A 22,624-nucleotide genomic window follows, 5' to 3' on the forward strand; every position below is an offset into this window, starting at 1 on the left:
GTATTTGTTTATTTATCTTGCGTACAGCTAGCTTATAACGTTTTACTCCTTTTCTAAATCAAAGGTGAATCTCGTAATGTCCAGTCTGTTTGTTCATACAAGTTGCTTACAATCACTCTTTTCATTTCTAATCGTTGTGCACCTTGTATTATTCTTATTTTTTTCTTTATTATTATTATTATTATTATTATTATTATTATTATTATTATTATATTATTATTAAGTATATAACTACTCCATGAAGTATGGCCGCGCACTTTAATATCTAATACAAGACTTACATTTATAGACGCTCCCCAGCTTACGAACCAGATATGTTCTGAACAGTCGTTCAGAAGGTGAATTCGTTCGCAAGTTGATTCCGTGCTATATTTTGTATGGAATGTATGTTTATGGCTTATATAAGTAGGTTTAAGGTTTATATAAGTATGTTTAAGGCTTGTATAAGTAACCTGTATTTGTTTGTACTGAAAAATAAACATGTAATAAAATATATGATCTATAAAGATACTGTATGTACATGTACAACTGTAGAGAATACTACGGATGTTACTACAAAAATGTTCATATGTACAGTTGTTCGTAACTCGAATGTTTGTAAGTAGGAGAGCGTCTGTACAAAGACAACAATGCAAAATGCTATGTATTTTTTGTGGTTTACATACCTGTCAACCTTGGCTAATTGCTGCCCTTACAAATGATTACAATTCCCGTATAAAAGTTGTACTACGCCGTACATTATTTGAAGTGCTAAAAAAATGCCAACAAGCGGTACACGTTATGCTTTTATCAATCTGACCGCACGCAGCGATAAAAAAAAAAGGTACGATTGATTACTTTTGCTGGTTTGCCGTGACAATAGTAGCGATTGGCAGCAGCATTGTTGTTGGCTACCAGCATTTGAGACGAACTGGATTTCAGCCAAAATGGTCTTTTTAAGATCGGTTCACCATTTTCTTTTACATTTTTCCCCCCGTATAAAAGTTGTAATATGCCGTATATTATTTGAAATGCTACAAAAACGCAGAAGTTGACATGTATGGTTTTAGGACCACTTCTTAGAGGTGGCTATAATATTTTGGATGCATTATATACCCAACAGCAAAAATAAAGAAACTACAGTATATGGATACTATGGATTCAACCTTTAGATTGAACAGAATGTTTTTGTTTTTTTCCAGGCTTCTTGTGCCACTTATCCTTTATCTTATATTCATTTTTTTTAAATTGACCTCCAAGTTAGCTTGTACGCCGTCTCAATGACAGCCGAAATCTATTTTCAGAGTGCATTACATCCCCCTTTGGTGACCCATTGAGCCCGCAGCTGTGCCTTAGCGTTGTTCAGTCCGCGCCAGGGGTAGTGCAGTCACACTGACGCTGGCATCGTCATCGTGCGAGCAACATTGTGCACGCCATCCACCCTCTCGGGGTTCACGCGCAGTGCACAGCTACGCATTTCGGTTCCTCGCGGGTCCCACTGGGGTTGTCTATCCACACTTGTTCGACTGTGTTGCGTGTGCGTGTGTGTGTGTGTTGCTCATTGTGTTGGGACAGAGGAAGGAGTCATGCCAGGCTGCCAGCAACATCCATCCAAACAAACAAACAATCCCTGTCTGGACTTTTAAAAGATGGAAAATGGTCTCTTTCTTATCAGTCGGCGGGAAGTGAGCATTGGCTGCATTTTTTGTGGGGGATTGTTCATTGTTTAAAAAAGTGCCTGTGGTGCAGATGTGTTATCTTTTAGGAGGTTTCTAATTCTGACCTGAAAAGCACACACTATCTAAATGCGCTTGTTTTTGTTCTACAGCGGTGCCTTATGTTACAAATAAGCTGATTTACATTTTTTTAGATATGCGTGATTATCTTTTTCCCCCCACTTTAACTTTCAAGTGCAAACTTGATATATGAGCAGTTTGGCCGAAATAATCAATCATTTTAGCTACTTCCTGGATACTGTCAAAGTAAACATCAAACGAAGAGAATCACACATTCTGTGTTTAAAGCAACTAAATAGACTTCAATACCCGATGAACTCATTCACTGTCATTCACGTATTTACTCGGGAATTGCAACTATAACGTCAAGCGCCATTCTTGAATTTTTTCGGGCTTTGTTTTTTCTTGCTGGGGCACCAATAAAACGCTGGCAAGACCTCTGGCAATTTTTTTTCCATTCCACAAGGGGGCAACATTTCCTTTTTTCTCCATGTTTGCGCTTTGTTCCAGCTTCATATAAGCGCTATATAAACCAATATGTATGTTTTGCATTGTATTTTGGACAGGCACCCTCATTTCAGGCTCATATAACTCCAGGCCCATATAACTTAGGAATTAACTCTTTTTTTTCTGTTCAAATAAGAGAGTCAAAGGTTTCTAACAGTGCAATGGATGTTTATGTCGTTCTAAAACTCACTATTCTATGGGTCCGGGAATTTGAGTGACTATGACAAAAAACTGGGACTGGATTGGACACATTTTTGCACATGTCTGGCAGTGAAAGATTGTATGTCATTTTTTGATTTACGAGCGTGAATAAGGAATAAATTACATTTTGGTCTCAAAGCACCGCTCTAGTAATTTTGTTCTGAACTCGTTATGCGTCATATCAATCCACTGATCACGCGGTCCGTTTGGTCTAAGTTGATCAGTCCCGAGTAAACGTATTAGTTCTTGACACAGAGCCTGCATTTGTTTCGCTCTTTCATGAAAGTAGCACTTTGTCTTAATGCTGACTCCAGCCACTTATTACATAAAACGATGCCAGACATTTTAAACGGAGCTATTTTAGTGCTTTTATTAGTCGAGGAATGCGTCTTATGATCGTGGATAACAATGACCTGTTGACCGTATATCGCCACACAGAAAGGTCAGTATTTGGCAGCGATCTATTCATTTCCACCTTGTCGACTTTGCCATCTTCCTCAACCACTCCCTTATTTGCTCTCGCTCCCCCTGAGGCCCCCCTCAGACCGGGCGGGTTTATGAGACAGAGATTCTTTGTGTGGGCCCGAGCTGTACGTACAGTTTTCAGTGTAACTGTAATTCGTGAGGTTTTATTTGCTCCCATAAAATTTCCTGCTTGGATCATCACAAGTTGTCGTTATTACAGTGGAAAGCCGTTCGGGATTCTCCCGACGGTCGTATATACCTGAAATCCACGCTCATCCCATCATCACGCTACATGAGTAATGTCATGACTCACATAGGAGTATGGCGTGTGCATGTTGTTGTTTTTTTAAGCCGCTTTTTCTTCTCAAATTTAAAATGACAAGCTTTTTCAGTGTTCACTCATTCACTGCCAGACATATGCAAACATGTATCCACTCCAGGGCTTTTTTTCATTGTCACTTAAATTCCAGGACCCACACAATATTGAGTTTTAGGACTACATAAAAAACATTCAATGCAGCATCAGAAACCTTAGATCAGTGGTGTCAAAGTAATGTTTTGCCGCGGGCCACATAGTACAGTAAAGTCTCGTTATATCGATATTCTCGGGAGTCGGAAAAAATATCGATATAACCGGACTATCGATATATCCGATCCTGCGGCATGTAAATTTTCTCCTTGCGTTCATAGAAATAGTATCGTAATAAGCAGTACTATCGATATAACCGATATCAATATAATGAGACTTTACTGTAGTTACGGTTTCCTCCTGGGGTAGGCGTTATGAATTTGGAGAAGCCAGTAGAATGCTTTATCCCCTCCACATATTACAGATAAAGTGCACCACAAATTAATGAATGACTAGTTTTCAAACGTGAAGTAAAAAAACAATGACTGTTTACGTGGGACAAACTGAAATTTTGATTTGGACTTTAGCAAGCATCATGCCACTTTACATGCTTGATTTGCTTTCGCGGGCTGAATAAAATGATGTGTTGGGCCTGATTTGGCCCCCGGGCCTTGACTTTGACACCTATGCCTTAGACTCTCCTCTTTCAACCGAAAAAAAAAGTTAATTCCTAAGTTATATGGGTCTGGAGTTATCTGAGCTTGAAATTGTGGTGGCTGTACAAAAGGCAAATGAGAGAAAACCATTGTCGGAGGTCTGACCAGCACTTTATCGGCTCCCCCCACAAGAAACAAAAACCAAAACCCGAACAAATTCGGGAATAGCGCTCCACGTCATGCTTTTCAATTCCCGAATAATTTTGGGAATGGCAGTGAATGAGTTCATCAGGTATCGGCGTCTATTTAGTTGCTTCAAACACACAATGTGTGATTCTCTTTGTTGGATGTTTACTTTGATAGTAACCAGGAAGTAGCTTCACAGTTTGATAATTCTTTCGGGCAAACTGCCACGTTTGAGGTGAGTTGGACCAGGCACGGATATATCAAGTTTGCGCCTGCAAGTTAAAGTGGGGATAAAAACATGATAGTTCATATCTCAAAAACGTTCCTGCATTCTTCAGACATATAACTTTGATCATTCAGGAGTTACACAAGCAGGCATTGTAATCGCCATTCTCGATCACGTTATTTTTTTTTTCCGTTTGTTTCGTACAATTTGTCAAATAAACCCTTCTCCTCCCTCCTGCTTTTTTTTTTTTTTTTTTTTTTGGGGGGGGGGGGGGGGGGTCCACTACCCCTTCACCCCTTTTTCAGGACTGACATGATTCTGATTCGTGATCAATTGGGCCTATGACCAATATTTGATGTCAATATTTAGCTGTCTAACTAGCTAGCGAGCTATCTATTCGTCATCTATTAGTTAGCTAGCTAACTTGATCTATTTGAGTTATTCCCGGTTAAACTGGGTCACCGTTGCTGGCTACCTAGCTAGCTATCTATTTGCTATCTATTTCTGTCTAACTAGCTCGATAGCTAGATATATAGCTATTAGACATCTATTAGCTATCTAACTTGATCTATTTGAGTTATTACCAGTTGAACGGGGTCACCGTTGCTGGCTACCTAGCTAGCTATCTATTTGCTATCTATTAGCTGTTTTACTAGCTAGCTAGCTAGGTATTCGTTATCTATTAGCTAGCTAACTTGATTTTTTGAGTTATTACAGGTTGAACAGGGTCGCCGTTGCTGGCTACCTAGCTAGCTATCTATTTGCTATCTATTAGCTGTTTTACTAGCTAGCTAGCAAGCTATTAGTTATCTATTAGCTAGCTAGCTAACTTCATCTATTTGAGTTATTACTGATTGTGTGAACGCTGGCGCGTGTGGCTACCGCTGCTCACCCACACCTTGAGAGTTTTGAAAGGTGCTGCTAAATGAAATTTATTATTATTATTTCCAACTCTTCACGTTTTAACATGTCCGTCGTAGGAATGACTACATTCTTGGCTTGCGTGCTCTTTCCTCTTCACCCGCAAATCTCTCACTTCATTGCTTCTTCATGTGACTCGTCACATGTGCGAAGGGATGGCCCGATGTCCGCAGAATGCAGGATTGCCCCCCATTTTCAAAAGCGAGAGACGGCCGATGGGAAGCAGGAAATGGTCTTGTGTAATTACCGTTTCCCCACTGGGAGTGACATCATCATAGCATTTGAACTCTTAACCATGAATAGACTTTAAAACACCATTTCCTGTCACCGCAACCGGATATGCGAGCTCGGCTTCTTCCTTCTGCCTTGCTATTCTCACACTTCTTCACCTGCCACTAATTCCCCCTTTGCCCTCTCGTTAAAAGTCAAATGGCCTTAAATGGACACTTTCACCCCTTTGTCTAATTTTGGCATTTTCAACTGACCGTGGTTGTGTCTCAACCCGGTGGCGGTGTTAAATGAGAACGTTGGATTTTAAAGGTCACCAAAGTGTGGAACTTGTAATAAATCCAGGATTTGGACTTCTTATTTCATTCCGCAAGCTAGCCATTGTTTGGGAACGTCAAATCCCATCTGTGTATTGACCCCGTGGATTGGGGTGACCTCACGTGGCTCCTCCTAGCTGAATCTTTGGGGTCCACCAGCACCACCCCCACCATTTTAATCAGTGGCAGTTGCAAATTTTATTGTTTGAGAGTTTGTTCGGGCTGACTTTGGGGTCCAGGGCTTTGTAAACGTGTGGTCCTAAGAGGCCAGAGTTCAAGTTGACAGCATCTAATCCCTGTCAGACAGTAAGCCGCTATGCACTCGAAGAAGACTGATGAATCTACCTCGTTGATGAATTTCCAGTGGCGGCAAAGGTTAATCTTATTTGTAGCGAAACCAGAAAATAAAGCCCCTAGGCTTTGCCGACTCACTTGGTGCAGAATTCATCATCAAGTCTTTGATGCCTTTGGAATTTCAGATGGGCCACAAATTGATCTTAGGTTAAGAATATTATTCAGCACCCGCCCAAGAAATTTGCCCTTGCTATAATTTAATTCATTTTCCTCTTCTGCAGCTCAGAGTCATGTGACATTTTTTTCTGCTCCACACAGGTTACTTGACTTTAATTAGAAACATTCACATTTTGTGAGTAATGGAAATGTCACCGTTGGCATTTGTTTTTCTCACAATTTTCAAATTAACTCATTCACTGCCATTCCCCAATTTATTCGGGAATTGAAAATATGAGGTAGGGCGCCATTCCCAAATTTGTTTGGGGGAGCCAATAAAGCGCTGGTCAGACCTCTGGCATTGTTTTTTTCCCTTCCATGAAGGGGCAGCATTTCCTTTTATTCCATGTTAGCACTTTGTTACAGCTTCAGCTGTTGTTAAAGCGCTATATAAACCAATATGTATGTCTTGCACTGTATTTTGAACAGCCGCCCTCATTTCAAGCTCAGATAACTCCAGACCATATATATATATATATATATATATATATATATATATATATATATATATATATATATATATATATATATATATATATATATATATATATATATATAAACATTAAATTCAGCGTAGGAAATCTTAGACTCTCTACTTTCATCTAAAAAAAGAGTTAATTCTTAAATTATATGGGTCTGGAGTTATCTTACCTCAACACAACCACACTATACAAAAATAAGCGAAACAAGGCATTACATTCATCAAATTACACCAACTTAAACTGTATTGGAATGCAATAAACAAATAGAAAATGATGATTTGTGTCCGTGAACAAGATGTCAAGGTCTTTTCCAATCTCTGCATGTGACTGTTCAAACAAAGTTACAGTAAGTACAGTGTGTGTGTGCGTGTTTGTACAGTATGTTAGCTCAGCTCAAGTCTGTTTAGCTACCGTGAATGTTTTCGCTAAAGCTAACAACAGCGCTTACTCTCTGGTAATACACAGTCAAGTCTGAGCCGATGTGCATTCCTCTACAATGAGGCTGTTCATCAAACTTCGTGCCCGTGTTTGCATGTGTGTGTGGGTAAATATTTGAGTAGTAAATCAGTGCTCTTGGCTCCTCACTCGAGCGGATTACTTTGGTTTGGTAAAGGGACATCCGTAGTCAACACTTGGACTTCACTGTACTTGCGTCTCTGCACATCCATTTTCAGTGGAGGACATCTTTATTCTTTTGTTTCCTGAAGAACAGCGGGAAAGACAAACGGTAGCTTCATGCATAGATATAATGGATATAAATGGATGTAAAAAGTCAACACAGCCCCGTTCAAATGCCAGTTTTATTGTGACCCCAACCGTTTTTAATAGCGTTTCACCACCATTCACCTCTACAAAGTTCACGTTTTCATGTCTTCTTCAGTTTTGGAGAATAGTTTTAAGACATTCAGTGAGTTCCTTTTCAAGGGACTGTAACATGTCTCAAATATACTCCAAATAAAGTTGAGATTTTTTATTTTATTTTATTTTATTGTCTTGTACTATATTATGTTATGTTATGTTATGTTATGTTATGTTATGTTATGTTATGTTATGTTATGTTATGTTATGTTTAATGTCGTCATTTGATTTGAGTTAGAAATAGAATTGTATTGTATTTTATTTTAATGTATTTTTTTATGTTGTCAAATTAAATTAAATCATATTTTATTATTAATTTTTAAATTAAATTAAATAATACTTTAGTTTATTTGGTTTATTTTCATCTATTTTAGAAATATAATTTTATTTTAATTTAATTTATTTTTTTATTATGTCAAATTAAATTAAATCATATTTTATCATTAATTATTAAATTAAATGCTACTTTAGTTTATTTGGTTTATTTTTATCTATTTTATGTGTTATATTTTATTTATGTATTAGTTAGTCTATTTATTCATTTATGATTATTTATTATATATTTATTATTATGTATTTATTTATTTAGCTCAAGCTACTGTTTGGAACAATTCATAATAATGGTGATTTAATTATGAAGATTATAAGACGATGCGCTCATGAAAAGGTCACCATATTTTACGCACTAAAAGGTGCTCCGGATCATAAGGCTCACTTTCAATTAATGTATTTCAATGTATAAGACACACTTTCAACGAATGACATATTTTAAAATGGTTTCCATGTATAAGGCGCACTGGATTATAAGGCGTATGGTGAACTTTTGAAAAAAAATATGTGTGCCTTATAGTGCGGAAAATACAGTACTTTTTGTTTCTGGCATCCAAAGAGGGGTGTGTAGACTTTTTGTAGATACAGTATTAGATTCTTCGCTATGATTAGTACCGAACATATTTTTCAACCATACAGTGTCTTGCCGTACAGTAGGTCGTATGTACGCACTATGTCCCACTTCTTCCTCAGCTCCACGCTAGAAGCACGCCGAGGAGAAAGGAGGCTTTGTATCACACTGTGCACACACCCTTAACATTTTTAGGGGAAGTAAAAAAAAAAAACAATAACAAAAATATAAAGATACAGTGGGACCTTGGCTTACGAACTTAATTGGTTCCCAGACAGAGTGTGTAAGGCGAAAAGTGTGTATCCCAAAAATTAATTTCCCGTAGGAAACCATTATAATGAGAATAATCCGTTCCCAGGTCCCCATAAAACATAATTTTCTACTTTCTAATTTTCTAAGCCTTATAACTACACAAAATATATGTATAATAAATGTGCTATAGTATTATGATGAAAGAAATAAACTGTACTGTACAATAAAGTCATTTTATTTACCTTTGTGATGGTAATTGCTGCCTTGATGGAACGGAGTGTCCGGTTTCCTCAGCATTAAACACTTGATGAGGAACATAGGCTTTTTTTTGACCATCTTGAGGAATGATCCCTTGTAGGGGCTTTCTCTGTGATAATTGTATCTAGTTCTTCATCAATTGTGATCTCTTTAGCTGGGTTGATAGCTTTTTGCATCAAGTGTACAGATGACTTGTGCGGGTTATTTTTGGAGCCTGATTGATGGGATATTTTAACCTTCCAGTCTACACTGCTTTTGAAGATCAAAGTTGAAATGGGTCCAAATGTCACTGTTTTCTATCAATTTTCTCACCATTTTACTTGTTTTTGTTCATGTTTGTTTTTTTGTTTTTTTTGTTTCAAGCTCTGTCCTCTTCCTTTCGTGTGTGTGTGTTTTCTCACTGTCTCTCTGTCTGCCTGTCTCTTTAATGTGTAACCCCTCACCCTCCACTGCTGGGTTCTTGACCAATCACGTGGCTTTAACCGAAGACGCCATTTTGTTTTTTGGAGAACGGCCTCACTCTCTCTCTGTCTGTAACCCCATCCCCCACTGCTGCGTTCTTGACCAATCACGTGGCTTTAACCGACAACAGGGGGCGGGTAAGATGCAGATTGATGAGGACAAAAAAAGTCAGCTGCCATTTCCTTGTTTGGAAAACGGGCTTGTTCACGAACAACACATCACTCATTGTGACAGCTCCGTGTGTATCCCGAAAAATAGTTTGTATGCCAAGGTAAGATTTTCATAAATGTAAACCGAAAAGTTCGTAAGCCAAGGGGTTCGTAAACCGAGGTTCCACTCTATGAGCTTCTCTCACTACAACTGAATCCAAACATTTTGGCTCACCGCAGCACCTCGCACGCACCACCACTTTGGCGAACCCCGCCTCAATTGTAACACTTCACTTCACACCCCAACTCGCCGGCGCCCCTGCAGCAGTTTTGAGGAGCGGCGGTGTGAATAGGCGCTCTGTTGTGCCAACGGTAACCGGCTGGAAGTGAGGCTGGAGTCAGCTTCCTTTGATAAACAGCATCTAGGAGAGAAAATACCCAAGCGGGTCGACCGGCAGGTGCTATTATTGAAATACAAAAGTGACTTTTGCACCGTCCCAGCTTTGTGCTAGTCTCTTGCTTCTCAATGCTGAAAAAGCATTGGATCTTCTCCCTTAGCGGCTGCCTCGTTACATTCACCTTTGCCTCACTTTGGTGCGTGTGTGTGTGTGTGTGTGTGTGTGTGTGTGTGTGCTAGCGTGTAAATTTCATCCCGCAGTGTCATCTTCTGTTAATCTTCCCTTACTGCTCTCTACCGTTGCAGCTCTTTCGTTTCAGCCCTGTTTGGTTTAGCAACTGCAAATTACACCACCAGGATCGAGATAATCCGAAACATCTTAAACAAGATTTACAACCACATGCTGTTTTATATCACCGTTTTCAAGCGTTAAACGCATTGTGTTGTTTTCGGCTGTGGCGACATGCAATAAACAAAACTGCAACCGGGGCTTTTATATGTCATTGTCTTTGCATGTTAAAATGAACATATGGTAGCCTAAATGTGTTTTATCCAGCATATGAATGTTGATTTTGTTCATGTTTCCACATGGTTGTATTTCTGCGTCGATGTGTTGTGGTATGTTTTATCTTAAGAGCGAACATCTGTACAGCGCAGCGGGAAGGGTGCCGGTTTAGCTGTTGTTTCATCGATTTTGTGTTCCTTTGACACAGCCAATGGAGGGAATTGAATCCATTCTATTTCTGCTTAAATCTCTTTTAGCAACATGACTTCACCTCAGGGTGCACTCTGCGTTGCTACACGGCAAAGCAAAGTGTTGTTGTTCTACGGTAATAGTTATAAAATCAACACGTTGTGCACATTTCCCCCTAAGTACCCAGCATTGCTGTCACTAAATTACACTCTTACAATTACATTTACGGGGCCAAATGTGTGCAAGCTGTGTGCCACTAGCATGTAGAATACTGAGTAATTGTGTGTGTGTGTGTGCGTGTGTGCGTGTGTGTGTGCGTGTGTGTGTGTGTGTGCATGTGTGTGTGATGTCTTTTCTTGTATTGATTCAAAAGGATTTTGTATTTCAAGTAATCCACTGCCATTAGCAGAAAACTGGATGAACCCCCAAATAGCTAGCTAACTAACTAGCTAACTATCTAGTTTTCCAACCAACTAACGAACCAACCAACTATCACGATAACGAACAGGCTAACTAGCCAGGTTATATGCTAACTAACTAACTGACTGACTGACTGACTAACCAATTACAAAAATAACTACCTTACCAACTAGTCAGGTAGCTATTTAGATAACTAGCCAACTAGATAGCATGTTAATTTGCTAGCTAACTAACTAGATAGCATGCTAAACAACCAATAACTAACTATCCAACTAACTAGGTAACTAGATAACTAGTTAACCAAAGAACTGACTAGGTAACTACTTAAGTTACTAACTAACTAACTGACTAAGTACTTGAGTAACCAAATAAATAAGCAAATGAGTGAGTGAGTGAGTGAGTGAGTGAGTGAGTGAGTGAGTGAGTGAGTGAGTGAGTGAGTGAGTGAGTGAGTGAGTAACCAATGAGCCATCATGAAACCTTGAAAGTATAATACTACGGTAATATTTTGAATTAATTTTTCCCATTCTATGTGTCTGAAGACAAATTATTTAATACACGATTCCAAAAATGCCCAAACCATGATGAGCATTTTTTAAATTTTCTTAGGTGGACATTCCACGAAGGTTTCAGCTAAGCCCCTTAAATAAAGTTATGTTATTTTTTTAATGCTTGGCCGGGATCATGTTGACGTTTTTCCAAATTATGGGAACTTTGGCATGTTCTTCTTCGGGCTTTAAATCTCCAGCACTTTTCTTAAAATAACTTTAATTAAGTAATTCTGCTTCTGCTTACAGTGCCGCCGAAAGTGGTGCAAGTACAGTAGTCCGGTACAAACGCCTCAATACTTAACTCTTTTTCCTAATGCAGAACATTCTCATGGGAACACATGCGGGTGATAACGTTTATGTTTACGTCTCTGCCGGAGACCCGCTAATGAGGACAATCTTCTAAATTGCCTGTTTTGTATGTTAAAAAAATCAAAAGTGCATCGGATTTCGAGATCTACGACAGACTTATTTATCATTTGAGCTAGCGTGAACACACGCTTGAGTTGTTCTGGAGACATACAAAAAAATAACAACAACAACAACAAATAAATGACTTAGCTGTCAAAAAAATGCCTCAGTGCCACGGAGCAAACATTTTATGGGGGGAATTCCAGCGTTCGGAGGCGGGTCCTTGGTGGTTATGGTGAAATGACAGGCCGTGTGCTGAATAGGGCCTCTTGTTGTCGTTTGAGGTGCTGAGAGGCATTGCTGAGCTGTTAGGCACTTCCCCGCCTCGGTGCAACGAGGTCAGCAGTGAGCCAAATGTCCAGCTGCGCTACGTCACGTTTCAGGTTGACTTTTTTTTTTAGCGCCGTGACTACGTCCACGTGGCTTTTTTTTTTCAAACTCCGAGCCAATAGGTTGACCATATGCTGTGTATTGTAATCTTGTCATTAACCGGGTGATGGAAAGGTTAATCCATCTGGGTCTCCGTTGACTCTGTGTGTCGATTGGTTATAAGGAGACGCTTGGAGCCGATTTGATTGGTTAAGACAGAAAGCCCTGTGACTCCCGTTTTGCCCTTATGGAACATTGTGCTTTGTGTGTCACGGAATATTATATGTAGTTGCCATTGTGTATGTTCAGTATTACATGAATTCCATCTGATTTTGTGAGAGTGACACTGTGACTACTTTCAGATTTGTTAGTTGGTCACCTTTCTGTTTTTAGTAGGATTTATACAGTGATGAGAAATGAACTGTTTTTGTTTTTCTTATGATGACGCATTTTTACATCCATAATGTCCCCTTTTAACAGTCCATAAAACGTAAGAAGCCAGGACATTTATTAGTATTATAAGTTCCTGAGTAACGGTGATGAATAAATGCTTCTGGGGCAATGGGTTGCAATACCCGCGCACGTCCAGATGGGGGCAGCTAAATCAACTTCAAAAAGATGAGATGAATTGTTTATAGCATTGCATACAGTATAAAATATCTCTGTATTTATCATCAGCTTTGCAATTCTTTGATATGCATTTTAGACATTTACATACCCTTTTTATGTCAACATGTCAATTGGCAAAATAGTTGTATTTACCAGTATTATACATGACAATAACTGAGCGCATTAACTCATTCACTGCCAGATGTGCAAAAATGTGTCCACTCCAATGCCAGGGTTTTTGTCATTGTCACTCGAATTCCAGGAACCATAGAATATTGAATTTTAGGACTACATAAACATTCAATGCAGCATTAGAAACCTTAGACTCTCTTCTTCCATCAGAAACAAAGGAGTTAATTCCTAAATTATATGGTTCTGGAGTTATCTGAGCTTGAAATGAGGGTGGCTGTCCAAAATACAATGCAATACATACATATTGGTTTATGTAGGGCTGAAGCTCGAACAAAGCGCTAACATGGAAAAAAAGGGTATGCTGCCCCCTTGTGGAAAATAAAAAAAAAACCTTGCCAGAGGCCATGCCCAGCGCTTTATCAGCACATAAACAAGAAAAAACAAAACCCGAACAAATTCGGGAATGGCGCCATACGTCATATTTTCAATTCTCGAATACATTTGTGAATGAGTTAACAATAACACCGCCACACTTCACCATCCCACAATGCAGATTTATTTACCCTATTTAAGTATATACTCAGAACATCCATATTTTTTCACAGCGACTTCATTTTAACCTTCTGTTAACTCACATTTCAGTTGTAATTTAACATATGTCTGATTTGCTCCATCTTAATTTTATCGTGCAGGTTTGTCTTTGTTGTTTTGATGTTTTTATGTTGTTTTTGGGTGTCCAGGAAGACGCCTGAGTATATAAAATAATATTTTTTCATACAAAAGTCACACTTGTCGCATTAAAATGTTATTTTTTTTCATACAACAGTCACATTTATTGCATTAACATTTTTGTACCTACGACATAGTTGTATGAATCAAACCATTCAATATTTCCACAATCATAACTACACAAATAAAACATGCGAACTATGCTCCTATGCAGTAAATTAAATGTCACACTGGAGCAATTTCATTTTATTTTGTGAATTCAAGTCTTGCTGTTTGAATCAGTCCCTACCATTGGCCTGGTGACTCACTGAAAACAAAACCAAAAAGCATTTGTCGTGTATATAGGCCCCTGAAAGCACCTGATATATGAATATCGTCAAGCATATAGTCACTCCTGTGGGCTGTGATTAGAATTAAGATTCTATCATTATGCGCAGAAAGGGGAGTGAAGAAAAAAATGCAGTGAAAGGGATTAGATGTGTTTAAGGAAGTGGCCATTAGGGTGCACGGGGGGAGACTGCACTATGTTGTCGCTAATTCACAAAAAAATGTGGTGGACAAGTTGAGGAAGAGCGGGGAGGGTGTTGAGTATACACACTATCGTAACTTCCTGGGAAAATGCGCTAGTAACGACAATCAATGAGCATGATGTTCATTCATTATGTCCACTTGTCCAGATGCTTGTAAGAAATAACGTACAGTCACTGCGTGCATGCAGGCTTTATTCCTCAACACCTGCGTTGAACTGTGAATGGAAATTGTTCTCGGGACACTCGCTTGGCGCAGCTACCTGCTGAGGAAACGCTAATCTGATTAACGGCAGTATATTTACAGCTCTAAGTCCTACATTCTCGAGCCTCATCTTGTTTGGGTTCCACCTGTCTTCTCAGTCAGTGGGCTGGTTACATATTGTCCTTTTTTCGGAAGAGGTTTCAAGTAGTGACAAAGCTTCCTGCTGTCTCAAGAGCTCAGTCTGTTTTCACCAGTATTTTGTTGGAGTAGGAATCCTTTTCAGAGGTTCAGCAGAAGATGAGACGTGGCAGGAATTTTGTGTTTTCATTCCATTTTCGATTTAGTTACTCCCCAATTTACGAACATTCCAGTTATGAATAATGGTACTTACAAACATTTTTGCAGGTAATCTGACAGTATGTCGAAAAATGTTTGGACAGAGATGCTGTAAATTAGATTTTGTTTTGTTGAGCGCTTTTTTTCCGGCTGAGCTTGCTTATGATTGGCTGCGTACTGTGCTTCACAGACACATCAGGGGTTTCAAGGGCTTGATGTTTCATTCGACGGACACCAAGGCTGAACAATCAGTCATGATGGTGAAGTGTTGCGAACAATTGGCTGCGCAGAGTATGTGGGCGGGGAGGAAATCCCTCGTCCCAGTTGATGCTCCAGGAAGATGCAATGCATAACAAAAAGTAATGGCTGCTGACACGTCATTCAGTAATTATGTGCCGGCAGCTTCAGTAATGGCTTACTGAAGACCCAAGGATATATGTCGTCGTACTACAGTAGGTGTGAATTTATTTTACTCCCGTAAGAGCATCTGTGTTTTATACTTCCCCGTTCAGTGTTTGACTTAAACATACATTCCATACAAAAAAGCAGTGAAGAAACTTACGAACAAATTCCTCTTACGAACCACCGCTCAGAACGCATCTCGTTTATAAAGTGAGGGGTGTCTGTACACACAAATCATGTACAGTGATTGCTCGTTTTTCAACCATAATCCGTTTCAAAAACTGATTTGTTCAAAAACCGAAACAGCACTTTCCATTAAAATCAATGTAAAAATCTTAATCCGTTCAAAGTCTAGAAAACAACTTTTTAACTATTTCATTGCATAAACCGGATAAAAACTTAGCAGGTACTGTGTAAAATGCTATAAAAACAAACTTTTATTTTCACCAATTTTTAACATCAACATTAACATATGTACATAAAAAATCTCTCTATCTTTCTGCCACGGGGCGTGTTGGCACCTATCCTAGCTGTCTTTGGGCAAACACAGGGCACACTAACTTTTCAAACCACCCTCTGCTTGCTTTAAAATCATACTATTCAGGAGATCTTAACCAAATATGTCAGCATTTTCGCAAACATAAAACAACAACAATATTAATGCGTCGGTCACAATGAGACAATGAGGAAGACGTGACATATAAGGAAGCAGAGGGTAGTCGAGTGATGTATTCAGATGCACTCAGTTTGGTTGAGAACCAAATTTCGGTTGTATACCGAGGCATAAAAAATATGACATTTTTGGTTGAAAACCAAATGGAATCAGAATCAGAATCAGAATCATCTTTATTGCCAAGTATGTAGAACACACAAGGACGTTCGAAAACGTATTTGGTTTTCGGCCTGGTGAAATAATACTCGACCTAACCATCACATTGATTTGACCTTCTAACCCAGGTTTAAAAAACTTCCCCAAGTGTTACAAGGACCCAAGTCCATATGGAGGGATTTACATGGGTCACTGGGACCAAACACCACTTGGCCATTCAAACTTTAATATCCTCAAGACAATAAAAGCAATGGTCAAGAGAAGGCGTCTTTCTTAAGTGGCAAGTAAATCTATCATTAGCATAGCCATAAAATGACATCCTTTGTTTTCTCAAGATGGATCACAGAGGCAGCAAATACAAAGAGAAATGCAGCGGCCATAAAATTGACCCTTGTGGAACACCAAAAGACAGTGGAGCACGGCCGGTCTTGGAACCGACCGCCAAGGCCCACACACATCGCCCTTGTCTGCCGGATAAGACATTCAGAGGGAGATTCTCCCATCTGTTCACCAATTTTCCATTGCGCTTATCCTCATTAGCGTCCGGGTAAGCTGGAGCGAAGTACACCTTTCTCGACTGTTGCATGGCAACGAGACAAACAACCATTCCTAGTTACATTTAGCCCTACGGAATATTTTGTTAAACTGACAAGCATGAAGAGGAAGTTTCAAATTCCAAACTGTGATACACATGTGCCCAGATTCCCCCATTCCATTAACTCATTCACTGCCAGACCGTGTGGAAAAAAAATGTGTTCAATACACTGGCTGGGTTTTTGTCATTGTCACTCGAATTCCAGGACCCACAGAATATTGACTTTTAGGACTATTTTATGCTTTTTTTTTCATCCTTTCAAATAATGTAAGGCGTACGACAACTTTTATACACAGATATCGTTTTTTTAAAATTGAGAACCAATCTTACAAAGATCATTTCCACCTGTTAGCCATTTTAAAATCATTTGAAATAATGTACGGTGAACTACAACTTTCATACAGGAATTGTAATCATTTATAAGGGCAGCTATTAACCAAGGTTGACAGGTATGGTGTAAAAATACAACACAAAGCATCCATATTGATTTATATAGCGTTCTAACAATAACAGAAGTTGTAACAAAGCGATAACATGGATAATAGGCAAATGCTGCCCCCTCATGGAAGGGAAAAAACGTTCTCAGAGGGGTGACCAGCACTTTATCGGCATCCCCGGCAAGAAAACAAACAAACAAACAAACACATACGGGAATGAAGCACAATGTCATACTTTTGAATTGGATTGGATGTACCTTTATTAGTCTAGCAGTGGGAAAATTTAGATTTCACAGCAGCAAAGTTATGAAGGGAAGATGAAAGGAAAGAAAGAAGTAGACAATTTTTCAATTCCCAAATAAATTCGAGAATGGCAGTTAAAAGAAAGATTGAATTTCAAAATAGATTTGCCTCAAGGTGTTTGCCCGACTTTCTATGTAACTCCATTGAGAACACGTTGCGCAAACGTGTTATGAAACCACCAAGATGCACTCTGTTGTCATGTCTTTTCGGGCCAAGGCTGCCCACAGACAGACTCTCTCTCCTCCATTTTCATCCTCCTACATGTCATCTGTTTGCATCTCTTATTTCACCGCTCAGACGCATACAACTTTGTTGAACAGAAAACACTGTTTGATAAGTGTCTTTTTAGGATACTGTACGTTCTTGTGGCGTACTACCGTCACCACTGTCTACTCGCGTTTCGAAATCACCCCTCCGACGCACCATTAGTTGGTATCCAGTACGGATTTCCTCAAGGCCAATTCCAGGTCATCTGATTCCTCCCTTAAATGCTGTTTATTCCCACACTCAAACCTTTCCCATGCCGTTTTTTTTCTCTCCTTTCCGTCACACCACAAATGGTGCATCAGCAGTTGACAAGGCCAAGCGCTGCTTCTCTACACAACAACTTGGCGGTATGCTCACATGGGCCAGGCCATTAGCATGCAGGCTGGGAGATTGATGACGGTTTGGATTTTTATCCAGAAGGATGTTTAACTGCTGTTAATATTTACATACTGCATTTTCCGGTGTATAAGGCGCACCGGAGTATAAGGCGCACCCCAAATGAATTGTGTATTTTTGAACTTTTTTCCATATACAGTAAAGTCTCGTTATATCGATATTGGATATATCGATAGTCCCGGTTATATCGATACTATTTCTATGCACGCACGGAGAAAATTACATGCAAACAGGGTCGGATATATCGATAGTCCCGGTTATATCGATATTTTTTCGGACTCCCTTGAATATCGATATAACGAGACTTTACTGTATAAGGCACACCGGACTTTAAGGCACACCTTCAATGAATGTAAATAAAATTTGAAATATACTATATACTGTACATATATCAATGTTTTTTAAAATACAGTAAAGTCTCGTTATATCGATATTCAAGGGAGTCCGAAAAAATATCGATATAACCGGGACTATCGATATATCCGACCCTGTTTACATGTAATTTTCTCCGTGCGTGCATAGAAATAGTATCGATATAACCGGGACTATCGATATATCCGATATCAATATAACGAGACTTTACTGTATAAGGCACACCACATTATAAGGTGCTGCAATAAAGGTTACGCACGACTTCTTCTACATGGGGAAATGGAGTCGTGGCCGCAGACAGTCGTTTTGAGACCCGTTATTGCTCAATATGATTTCACATATAAGGCGCACCTGCGTATATGGCGCAGGGTCATTTTGACGAAAATCAGGGCTCTTGGGTATGCCTTATACACCGGAAAATACTGTATATACTATACTCGTCAATCAGACCAGTCAAGATGATCGTTGTACAGCTTATCTTCATGTTGAAATGTTGCACTCAGTGTCCTTGAGAGTTTTGAAAGGCGCTTAGAAATAAAATGTATTATTATTATTACTATTGCTATTACTATTACTATTTTTATGATTATTGTTATTATTATTATTGTTATTGTTTATTTTTATTTGTATTTTTATTTTAAATATTATTATTGCTATTATTATTATTATTATTATTATGAATCATAGCCAGGATAGCTAACTGCAATGGAAGAAAAATGGTAGGCTTATTTCAATTAAACATATAGAAATGTATAAATAAGAAAATAAAGTATGAAGGTGGGGAAAAAAGAAGGAATCAGAAATACAATACAATACAGTACATCCAAATTTATATAGCGCTTTCACAATAGCTTCTGCTGTAACAAAGCACTTCACATAATAGTCAACACAAAGCAAAATAATAATGTTGTTGTTGTTGTTATTATTATTATGGAAGACAGTACAATGTATTTTTTTAAGATGTGTCAGATAAGTTCCAGAACTAGTGTGAAATATACAGTACTCCTCAATTTTCTGGTACTTAATAATAACTCGAGAACTAACCCCAAGTGACTAAAAGCAATAAAGAGCATGGATGGAGCGAATTGGAGAAACAGGTCATTGAACACACGTCAAACTGACCCAAAATAAAGTTGAGTCACTTCTTAAAATAAAATGAGGGAGGGGGGGGGACGATACTATTTTTTTTCCATCGTGGGCGGTGGAGGAAACAACTTGCTATTTTGTTCCCTAAAGTTTTCGTAACATGCGTTGTGGTCAGGAATGCTCCCCCTGACCCCCATTGCAAGTACAGCCAATGAATTTGTGAATGGAAAATCGGGGGGCCGGCATGCAGTGCATTCTTTCAATCGCTGCCAACACCTGGTGCGCCTGTTAAGGAAGCCTGAATGTTTCTGTGGAGGGGGCTTGACCACCCCCCCCCCCCCCCCTCCATGACATGTCTAAAATGACAAGTCATTCCTTGACGTGCTCACACACCTCCGTTCCCCAAAAAAGCCTCTAGGTTGGTCCATGCCTTGGTCAGTCTTTTATCCTCCCACTTGTATTGCTACTGCTGCTGTTTGTGAGAGAGAGGGAGAGACAGGGAGAGAGCGAGAGAGAGCGAGAAACAAAGAGAGAGAGACGGAGAGACAGAGATAAAGAGAGGTGGGAAAGAGGGAGAGCGACAGAGGGAGAGAGCGAGAAACAGAGAGAAAGAGGGAGGGACAGAGAGAGAGAGACATAAATAGTGAAACAGAGACGGAGAGGGAGAGAGAGAGAGAGAGAGAGAGAGAGAGAGAGAGAGAGAGAGAGAGAGAGAGAGAGAGAGAGAGAGAGAGAGAGAGAGAGAGAGAGAGAGAGAGAGAGAGAGAGAGAGAGACAGAGACACAGAGAGGGAGAGACAGTGAGAAACAGAGACAGACAGAGCGAGAGAGGGAGAGATGGAGAGAGACTGAGAGGGAGAGAGAGCGAGAAAGAGGAAGAGAGAGAGAGCGAGAGACAGAAAGAGAGAAACAGAGACAGACAGAGCGACAGAAAGAGAGCAGAGAGACAGAGGGAGAGAGAGAGGCAGAGACACAAAGAGACAGAGACAGAGAGAGACTGATTGAGGGAGAGAGAGACACACAAAGAGAGAGGGAGAGGCAGAGAGAGAGAGCGACAGAGGGAGAAACGGGAGAAAGAGAAACAGAGAGAGAGAGAAAGAGAAACAGAAACAGAGAGAGACAGAGAGAAACGGAGAGGGAGCAACAGAGGGAGAGAGCGAGAAACAGAGAGTGAGAGGGAGATAGAGAGAGACAGAGACAGGGAGAGAGAGAGGTGGAGTGTGCAGGGGGGGGGTAGTCAAGATTGAGCGTTGGAGCAGTTGGGACGAGAGCAAGCACGATGTCAGCGCACAGGACGACCCACACGGAAGCTCACACAATGGCGTGTCTTTTTATACAAACGCATGACTGCATGGAACGTGGAGACCCTTAACAACTTCCGAGCTCTGCACTGGATTTATATTTATTTATTTATTTATTTTTAATTTAATTAGCTCTTGAAATTCCTTCCCCCGCAACGCCTCCCACGAAGCGGACGTCTGAGTTATTTCCACGCTATCCTCGGGACATTTGTCGCGTAAAACCCACCAGGCATCATGAACTACAGCAACAACCAAGCGGTAAGCTTCTGTCGCTTTTTCCTTTTCTTTAGCCGCCGTTAGCGACGTGGAAAATATCCGTCACTTGTCATCAGCGACGTCACGTATCGTGTGGACCGCGTGTGGACAACCTCAGTCGTGGTTGCCGAGCTGATTGGGCTCAATCTAGTGTGCGTGGTTTTAACACGGGCGACTGAATTCAAAGTTACGTCAGTGTGACGAGAACGAGGAACTGAGTTTTCTTTGCGTTCAAGATGTTTTTATAGATAACTGTTTTCAAACAGACACACGTTCAGCTAAAATGTTAGCGTTGTATGTTAAGCACGTTGTTGTCATTGTCACTCAAATTCCAGTACCCGCAGAATATTGAGTTTTAGGACTCCATAAACATTCAATTCAGCGTCATAATAATAATAATAATAATAATAATAATAATAATAATACATTTCATTTCGAAGCGCCTTTCAAAACTCTCAAAGTCACTTTACAGTCACAGGATAAAGTTTTTCTGTGGGCGAGCAGCGGCAGCGACACGCGCCAGCGTTCACTCAACCCCGAAGTAACTCAAATATACAGAAAGCTAGCCAGCTAGCTAATGGATAGCTAATAAATAGGTAATATATAGCTAGATAGTCAACAGCTAGCCAGCCAGATAGCCAACAGCTAGCCAGCCAGATAGCCAACAGCTAGACAGCTAACAGCTACCTATCTAATGAATAGCTAATACAATATCATTCTTAACGGACCGGAAACCTTTTTTCCCCATCGAACTGTCACAGATCATTCTGAAACCTTAGGCTTTCTCCTTTCATCCGATAAAAGAGTTAATTCCTAAATTATATGTGTCTGGAGTTATATGAGCTTGAAATGAGGGCGGCTGTCGAAAACACAATGCAATACATACATATTGGGTTATATAGCGCTTTAGCAACAGCTTAAGCTGGAACAAAGCGCTAACATGGAAAAAAAGGGAAATGATGCCCGACTTGTGGAAGGGAAAGAACATTGCCAGAGGTCTGACCAGCGCTTTATCGGCACCCAAACGAGGAAAACCCGATCACGTTTGGGAATGGCGCTCCACGTCATATTTTCAATTCCCGAATACATTCGGGAATGGCAGTGAATGAGTTAAGCATGTTTTGACAACTTTTTTGTCCTCTTATGTGCATTGGCGTAAAATAAAGTACAATTATTTTAAGGTGGCCCAACTGGTCTGTTTTCGTGTTCTCTCTCACGTCTGTGTGGGTTTTCTTTGGGTACTCTGGTAAACACTCGCATTTCTCTGGTGCTTTCTACTATCTTTATGACTGCTTTATTTCCTGTATAGGATAGTTGTCCATATTAAGCGCTTTGTTACAGCTTCAGCTGTTATTTAAGCGC

General features: G+C 39.8%; 1 protein-coding gene across 4 annotated transcripts in view; it reads left to right on the forward strand.

The window, feature by feature from the left end:
* The window catches only part of rtkna (rhotekin a), an 86,761-nt gene that overhangs the window by 21,251 nt on the left and 42,886 nt on the right, over positions 1–22,624 (forward strand). The window contains exon 1 of one of the 4 annotated variants that reach the window (XM_088993678.1): positions 20,936–21,265. The exons of the other annotated variants lie outside the window; for them this stretch is intronic. Coding sequence (XP_088849804.1) covers positions 21,242–21,265 — 24 coding nt within the window. The 5' untranslated portion in view covers positions 20,936–21,241. Of the gene's footprint in view, positions 1–20,935; positions 21,266–22,624 lie in introns of those variants that run through there. 4 annotated transcript variants of the gene reach the window in all.

Source organism: Hippocampus bargibanti, linkage group LG04, assembly GCF_051943395.1.
Source record: "Hippocampus bargibanti isolate YZ-2025 linkage group LG04, ASM5194339v1, whole genome shotgun sequence".
In the NCBI taxonomy this organism is placed as follows: domain Eukaryota; kingdom Metazoa; phylum Chordata; class Actinopteri; order Syngnathiformes; family Syngnathidae; genus Hippocampus; species Hippocampus bargibanti.